Source organism: Acyrthosiphon pisum, chromosome A2, assembly GCF_005508785.2.
Source record: "Acyrthosiphon pisum isolate AL4f chromosome A2, pea_aphid_22Mar2018_4r6ur, whole genome shotgun sequence".
Classification (NCBI taxonomy): domain Eukaryota; kingdom Metazoa; phylum Arthropoda; class Insecta; order Hemiptera; family Aphididae; genus Acyrthosiphon; species Acyrthosiphon pisum.
In genome coordinates this window covers 99,839,801-99,849,029 of record NC_042495.1, presented here as the reverse complement: position 1 = coordinate 99,849,029, position 9,229 = coordinate 99,839,801, and the positions used below count along the sequence as shown (strand labels likewise).

General features: G+C 30.5%; 3 protein-coding genes across 3 annotated transcripts in view; all 3 read right to left on the bottom strand.

The window, feature by feature from the left end:
• The window catches only part of LOC100166947 (cAMP-specific 3',5'-cyclic phosphodiesterase), a 519,645-nt gene that overhangs the window by 324,339 nt on the left and 186,077 nt on the right, over nt 1-9,229 (bottom strand). The gene's annotated exons all lie outside the window — the stretch shown is intronic.
• Nucleotides 1-9,229, bottom strand: part of LOC100574952 (cAMP-specific 3',5'-cyclic phosphodiesterase-like) — a 128,826-nt gene that overhangs the window by 62,551 nt on the left and 57,046 nt on the right. The gene's annotated exons all lie outside the window — the stretch shown is intronic.
• LOC115034037 lies at nt 6,192-8,869 on the bottom strand. The gene is made up of 2 exons (XM_029489183.1): nt 7,197-8,869; nt 6,192-7,125 (listed from the first exon to the last, which is right to left on the bottom strand). The coding sequence occupies exons 1-2, from the start codon at nt 7,347-7,349 to the stop codon at nt 6,913-6,915; spliced, it is 366 nt and encodes a 121-aa protein (XP_029345043.1). The 5' UTR covers nt 7,350-8,869; the 3' UTR covers nt 6,192-6,912.

The window sequence follows — 9,229 nt, the reverse complement described above, 5'->3', positions numbered from 1 at the left end:
TGCTTAGCGTTGGCCACTCGTTTCAGTGCGCTGCGCTCGGTCAATAAAATCGAAAAAACACCAAACCACGAGTTCCTCCGCGCAGCATTTAAGTATAATTTCTCACATGCGGTATAAACGTAAAATAGCAAACTTTGGATGGGCTTTAAACTTCCAAAAATAATAGTTTCCGCAAAAAAAATTCAAACAAATTTCGAAATCACCGTTAAAAACCACACATTATGAAAAAAAAATTAATAATATTCAGTTCTAATTTCTAAGTATTTTTTTTTTAAAAAATACGCGTAACGAAAATATATAGTTATTGAAGTTTCTTATCAATAACGTCTAAACGAAGTTTCTTCGGGCTTTTTTTTTTACATTCTTACAAAGAACCCTAAAATACACGTTGGGAAAAAAAATTTGAAAAGTCGATAAGTTGCTAAACCAGATTTATGCCAAAAAATCATACAAACAAAATCAATTATTTATTTACTCAAATATTTAATTATACCTTATTTTTTAATATTTATATTATAATTTGAAAATTTCTTAACTGCTGTAGCACGCACGACACAATATCATTAATATTTAATTTTGTTAAATGATAATAATTTGATATCAATAACTTTTTTTTTTTTTATGATAATCAATTAATATATTTTTATAAATTGTTCTTTTTTTCCTTGGTCTTTTTTACCGATTACCATAAGCTGGCGAGCACCCTTTCAATTAAAAACTTATAAATAGTTTATTTATTTATTTATTTGATACGTTGTGTCACTCAATATTTTTCAGAACTGACTATCCACTATAGGTACCTACCCAGTATACACCCACCACCCCTTTTAGCTGTGAGACAATTGTCTCACAAAAATCTTCTCGCGCCGCCACTGCTCCACGACACACATTGTTTCCGTTTTGAAATAACTAAATGCCCCCGTTTCGACAATTAATGCAATTTTCTTTACATAAAAATATCTAAATTATTTTGGGTTTGTTAGTATACGCTGGTGATCTCAGAAACAACTGGCATAATTTTGCTCACGTGTCTCCTGAAACTAAGAGAGTTGCTTCGTTTTTCAAACTATAATTAATGTAGGGCGGCTCTCACCAAAATTAAGTTCTGGCTACGGACTTAGATATAGCAAACTGGAAACAAGCAGCTTATAGTGGCCACGAAGTATATACGAGAGGCAATTTGGTACTTAAACACATTTTTTTTTGTAAGGGTTTATTGTCCAAATATTTCCAAAATTGTGAAAATTTTCTAGTTATTTTGTTGTTAAAAATTCATAAAAATTCGGTTTTCTTAATTGTTGATATATATATATATATATATATAGGTACCAATATAAATATTAATATAATAATTTACTTTTTACTAATCAAGTACAAATTATAATATATTATTTTTAACTTGGTTTATTATAATTTATAACTTATTAAATAAAAAAAAACATTTCATATTATTATAGGTTATTTAGTAGTTAGTACATACTAACATACTGTACAACAGTATTACAAATGTTTTTTATTCATAATATTATATCATAGTTTTGTATTTGGTTCTACTTATCATGTTGCCATGAAACTGCTCCTTCTGAACAAAAATAATCAGCACATATATTCCTCATATCAATAGCTGTTCTTCCTCAACGATCAGAAATTACTGGATTCATTTCCTCAAAACCTTCCACTGTAAGGGAATCTTTAAAATCGATTCCATTTCTTTCGCATACAAAGTTTTGCAAAACACAACACGCGTTAGTGATATTTACTGCCAACTCAGTATTAACCAATCAATGGCCTATTAAAAATTCTCCATTTATTGGACAGTATACCGAAGTTACAAGAAGTTGAACAAACAATTTCAGAAGAATCATACAAAAAACTATATTTGCATTATCATAGTTTATCATAGTTTTTGGGAAAAACAAAAATGTATAAATTATCATACCTATTATTAAATCATTAAATAGTATATACGAGTATACTTAATGAGTATTCAATACCTTCCATAGTTTTATGATTGGTCTAAAATATTTAATAGTTTCAATATAGAAACTTCATTTCAATTAAGTCTTACTTAACAAATAGGTAATATTTTTATTAAGTGCGCTTAAAATATGTTATTGGTAGAGTATTATATACATAATATAAGAAGGATTCAAATTCTTGTTTATTCCAACAATATTTTAAATTTGGGGCTGAATGGCTGATAATAGTTTAAAAAAATAAACTAAACAGTTATAACAGTATATTATGCATATAATGTTTTTGGCGTACCACCGAGTTCTATGCGAATACAAAACTAAACGATCGATAATACTATGTGAACTAATTAAGGTTATCTATTTGAACTATAATAATATACTTGCTATAATAAATGTATATATTTTATGTAGTCCAGATTATATTCCATATAAATAGAGGAGTAATTCACTCATTTCATTAATTAATTTGTTTAAGTGATTTTCGGGAAAAGTATAATAACTCCGAACGAAGTCATTCTGTTCATCATTTATTAAGCCACATAAATTATAAAAAAGTTTAAAAGTGTCGTGGGATAAATAAGAGCAATTTTAAACCGTAAACATTTATAAATTATTTTATTTAGGGAAAAAGCATGGTATTAGATTTAAAAAATAGGTATTATTCTGGCACGGTTTTAGAAATTTGGAATAGATACATTTTTGATTATACTACTATGTGTTCCATGTTACCATATTTTGGAGTAAATGCAACACGATAGTTTTCGATAAATAATTGTAAACAAATATTACACCGTTGAAATCGCGTCAGTTATCGAGAGTCTGTACAGAAACTCAATAACTGCTGGTCTCTACATAAAATAAGCTTTAATGAAAGTACGTATCTAGGTACGCTTAAAATCTCTGGAGTAGTAACAATATTTTGACATTCGATGTTCATATTGTGGTTGGCTGTTGTCCGTAAGTCTATTTTATCTGCTAGCAGGGGTTCGTTTGCAAGTGCTTGCAGATGGACCGGGCCTGCCGGCCTCAACCATTCAAGGTCGTGACTGGCTCTAAGGTGGAACCTCACTAGTATTTGGCCCGTAGGCCCCCTACCCAGACTAGGTGGGTTCCGTCAGGGGGGACCTAACCCTAACGTAACCTAACCAAACATAACCTCCATAATTTTAATGATAGACATCTCCATGATCTCTTCTCGAAAAATTGACAATGGTTTTCGTTTTATTCAAGGTCTACTAGATTGATCAATAGAAGCTCCATACCTCCTTTCGTCTATTTATATTCGTGTTCACATCTACCCTACAAAATATTATATATCCTTTCTTATCTCTTCGCACCCAACTCTTATGGATAACTATCCTTTACACCGCGTGCTTTGTTGTGTCAAGTATGCCATCCAGTTAATTATGTATCTATTTAATTCTCTAATATCTATTTATTTACAACTATATAATATTAATGTTGCAGTTTTTTGTAATCATTCTACCATCACAAGACGTAAGGGAATACCTCTTCATATAAGAAGATATTAAATAATCTAATATAGTTAGATTTTATAAATACTATATTATATTCCTTTTATATTTATCATAAATATCAAAATATTGATCGTAAAGATATCGCCTTAATTATACCTAAACTTATAGTATAGCTATCGAAGATAGCCAACTATTATCCTAGGTATATATAGCTATGTTAATTAAATTTAAAAATTATAAATGTAATGATTTTCCAGACTAAAATTATTAAATGTCTTGTTTAAAATATAATGCATGTATAGTATACTTACGCCAGACATCAATTATGGGTGAACATTTTATGACAATCGGTTTATGGTTAGATGACGAAAAAGTATGTGCTAATGGACTATTGGATTTGTTTAAATATACCATTGAAGACCATGGGGATCCGTCTCGAAGAAGGCAATTTTTTATACGATACTTCGTACTTCAAAATGTATTTCCAAAGTAGTTGCAGATGAATTAGCACAAAGTATTTTTGGGTAGGCAAGTCAGTAAAAATATTAAATTTCTTGTTTAAAATATAATGCATGTATTTTAGTGCGGTTTTATACCTCTGCTTTTATATAGTCTAAAAAATATAGTGGGGTCAAAGCGACACGGGTATGTCATTTGGTGATTCCAGTTTTCATTACTGTCACTTATACTCTAAAAAAGATACTTGGCCCCTACTTCCAAAAGTCCTTTGTCAATAAATGACGCTTTTACTGAAAAATAAATATAAAATATCTCATTAATAAATGGTCATAGGAACACTAGCGTTCTTGTTATCGAATTCATTAGTTGTCGGTTGTCCCATAGTATACACCATGTAACTTAGCCGCTAGATGTCACTTTATTTAGTCAAATTATGATAATATTGTTTCCTATGACCGACTCCTGACATTCAAAATCATAACCATTATTACAACTCGTTTATTATTTATTATAAGAGGGCGCGTAGGTAGTACATTTTTTTTGTTTTTAAATTTAATCGTGATTTGTGACAACATAACGGCCTTTTAATATGCAATATATAGATAGGTAAATCGAGAGTTACGACATTCGTAATAAAATAGTCGACAAAAATACATGTTGTTATTTATAACCATAAAAAAATAGCTCCTCACGGGCTGAAGTCCATCGCGGAGTTGCTGAGAACTGGTAAAGGTGCCTTGATACGTCAGTAGACAGTTCTCAACGCCATATTTTTGGTTGATGATGTTTATTAATGGCGCCACATAATTCGTTGTACACGATGCGTTTGACACCACTGTCATTTCTTTTTTATACTTGTCGAAGTTGACGCCGCTTACAAACATCGGTGCGTCTTTACATGGGCCGGCGACAATAACTTTTTTGACGCCCGCCGCCAAGTGTTTCTAAAAACGTTTGTCATAATATATAATAACAATTTATAATCAATTGAGCGGGCCCGGTCATAAATCATGTAATATAATCTAAAGAAATATAGAAATATCCCTCCTAAAACATATTTCATAGCAAATACCTTGGCTTTTTTAATTTCTGTGAATTATCCGCTCGTTTCTATAACGTACTCAACATCTAACTCATTCCATCTGATCTTTTCGGGGTCATTATCTGTATATACCCGCACGGTTTTGCCTGTCCGAGCCACCACGTGTAAAAAACAATACATTGCTTATAATTATATCCGCAATTGATTTATAATCACAATAATATTTTACAAAATTGCATTATATATTAAAGTTGTTAACAAAAACACGTATAATTTAGCACATACAATTGTATTTTTCTACATTCTACCGTTTTTGTCAAGGCGCCCAGTTAAAAAGTTAAAGTTAAAGTTAATAAGTTAATTTTATATTAACTTTTAAACTTAATTAGTTGCTTTTGGCTTTTCATTAACTTAACTCTGTTAACTTACTAAATTTATTTTTAATTAACGTAAAATTAACGAGTTAATTTTTCATTTCAAGAAGTAATTTAAGTTAATTTATTTTGTTTTTAATTTTATTATATTTCACTATTTTAGTCTACTCCGTTTTCATGTCAAAAAATATTTACCGTGAATTGTTTAAAGTAAAAAAATGCAGGGCTTAGCACCCGAATCATTTATTTGGGTTTCGGGTACTGGATGTATTCGGGTGTTCAAACACCGGAATAAAAAGCTTAAACAATCATTCGGGTTTTCAAAATCACTATATAACTCGGGTTAATATTGGTTGATACGGGTGTTGAGTAGTCTTTTCATGATATGAAAATACTGTACAAAGGATAAACAATATAGTCCAGTGGTTTTAAACGTTTTTTGGTCCACGGCTCCTTTTGATTTTGAAATCAAATATATGGCTCCCAGACGCAAATTTAAAACAAACAAATTTACATTATTCAACCTAACTTTATTCAACGACGAAATCTGTCGATCAGCCTATCTATTTCACACATACCCAAGTGCGTACCTACAACATGTATAGGGCACGCAGACTTATACGGCAGCGAAAAGTAGATAACAAAAACTATAAATTATTACAATTTTATTTTTAGTTTTAAAACGCGGCTCATTTGAAAAAAACCCACGACGCTCCTGGAGCCGTGACGCACAAGTTGAAAGCCACTGATATAGTCTATAATTTAGTTTTGGATTGGTAAAAATTAAGTAGTCTAGTGTTGTATAAACAAATTAACTTTTTTTAACTTAATAAAATGTTAACAAAAAGTGTGTATTATTTTTTAACTTAACTGAGTGAACCTATAGTTAAATTGACTTTTAACTTTTAACTTTATGTAATTGGTGCATATTAGCTCGGTTAAAAAAAAATCATTAACTTGCCCAGCCTTGATTTCTGTAACATATTTTACAATCTTAACGGAATATTTGAAATATTTTGTGTGATTTTCTGAATTAGGTACCTGTTAGGTACTTGAAATGTATTAGGACAAGCAATTATTACGTTGAATTGTAATGCGTGATTCAATAAGTTATTTCGCGGTCAACAGGGATAAATATTTAAAAAAAATTATCAAGGTCGAATTTTTTCTTTTGCTTACCTTCGAATCTCAAAATACTATAGCCGTGAGTCGTCCATGTGAACACAAAAAGTAAATATTTCGACCGCATAATAATTATACAGTATTTGTCAAATAATTAAATATCTTTTTATCAAGAATTCTAGATACATACAAATATCTACGTAATACAGTAGATAAAACTAATTTTTACTATATTAAATTATACATTTATAGTTTTATTGCAATATTATGAACTAACGATGAGTAATTTTTTATCTATATAAGTCTCAACATTGGCCGTGAGTAGTCGAAGTATGATTAATGATTATATATATATACCTATATAGTACCGTCGATTTTCAGAGAGTCATCACCCTTTACGCTAATGTTTCCCACAAACATCCCATTCACCGTTTCGTATGCTAAAGAGTAGGCGATCTTCTCTATTTGTGCGCCCGGCTCGTTGATTGCGACCACCTGTGGATGACGAGGGAAGAGGGTTTAAAACAATTTACGAAGAACAAACGATGTGTGATACGGCTTCCGTTCATGTTTTCTTGAAGGGCTTTTAGGAGAACGCATTTGCCTATCCGGCCGAACCCGTTAATCGCTATAGGTGGTAAGCTGGTACAGGACACCTGTGGTTTATATTGGGCCTAAATGAAAAAATTTTAAACAATTTGCGAAGGCAGACGAATATGCGTCGACCAGAGTGATTATGACTTACGTTCACGGAGTTTTGGATGGAAAACTGTCGCACGCTTTCACCCATAATACGTGAAAATGTGTCACCGTTGATCAACGATGAGCTACATACACGTGATGGACCTTGCATACATCTCAATCCAGTCGAAATCAGACGCATAGCGTTTTTGAACATCGTAACTGTATTGTGAAAAAAGACTTGTTAAGTATAATTCGTATGAGATTATAATAATATATTCAAAATGATCGGTTTTCAAGTACAAAATAAATTGACTAAAAATATATGAGAATGTTTTTTTTATAAAAAGTTACCTTAATGACTTAATGTGTAGAGTATCGTCGGCATAATATTGTACTCTAATCAAGTTTAAGTTAACTTATATATATCCTCCTTGGTATTAAGTTTTAAGTTAAAATAATAAGCATATGACTTGAATAGAATATTATGATGAGATATTCTACATATTTGGTCGTTAAGGTAACTAAAAAGAACAAACACATATTGTTATTTGATTTATTTGGTGCTTAAAAAAAATAATTTGTATCCATCGATTTGAATATTATTATAATCTCATACGAATTAAATTTATTAAGTCTTTATTAAAATATATTATAATATACTATGTTGAAGAAAGCTGTATGCAGTTTATTTGGTTTTACAAGACCAAAAGTGGGTATTAACGGTTTTGGTAAAATCGGGAAAATGGTTTTGCGTATGGCACTAAAAAGAGATGAACTGGAAGCAAGTTTTAATTGGTTTGTTATTAGTAAATTGTATTAAGTCTGTTCTCTCATGATTATCAGGTGGTTGCAATAAATGAACCATCGGCCGAAATTGAGGATATAGCCTACTCATTAAAATATGACACGGTTCATGGAACTTTTGGCGGAAACATTAGCGTAAAAAATGATAATTGTCTAGACATGGACGGTAATAACTAATAACATTTATATAATATTATAGAGATATGAATAAAGGGTGGATTTTCATGCTCCAAAAAAACCATAATAATATGCTGTAAACATTTTTTCATATTTCTTTAGATTATATTACAAGATTTATGATCGGGCCCGCTCAATTGATCATAAATTGTTATTATATATTATGACGTACAATGACAAACGTTAACGTTTAAAAAATTTTTAGAAACACATGGCGGCGGGCGTCAAAAAAGTTATTGTCGCCGGCCCATGTAAAGACGCGCCGATGTTTATAAGAGGCTTCAACTTTGACAAGTATAAAAAAGAAATGACCGTGGTGTCAAATGCATCACGTACAACTAATTGTGTGGTGCCATTGTTAAACCTCATAAACCAAAAATATGGCGTTGAGAATTGTATACTGACGAATTTTGCAGGGATTTCAAATTGGCATATCCATGTTTTTCATGAAGTTCAGCACGTGAGGAGCTGTTTTTTTATGGCTATAAATAACAGTATTTATTTTTGTCGACTATTTTATTACAAAATATGTCGAGACTCGCAATGTACCTACCTATATATACGGCTATTTCCTATTACCTAATACCTATATATTAAAGCTAGTAGTCAGGAGGCCTCTTAAATACGTTATTAATTATGACACTCGATCCACGTTCGTAGTTAAAATTATATTTTAAAGGTAAATTTTCATTTTAATACCATACATAAGTATATATATGTCTAATACCTAGACTGATATGCCGTTTTCGCTATGAATCGTTTTTCTTATACAGTGATATTATATCATTGAATTCAAATTTTATACTATCCATTATACAGTGACCCATTTATAACCTACTGCACAGCAGAGCGACATCCACTTACCCACCTTTTTTATAATTAAAATTTAACATAGTATTTATACTCTTATTATACAGGCTGTCCCACAGAGATCTGACAAATAAAATAACTTTTGTTCTAATTAATATTTTTAAAAAATTTCTTTTAAATATAATTCATAGACAATTGCGCTACATTTTTAGAATATATTTTTTATACTGATAATTAAAAACTTAAAAATTGATAAAAAAAAATATTAAAAGAATATTTAAAATAGCCAATTTGTAAATCTGA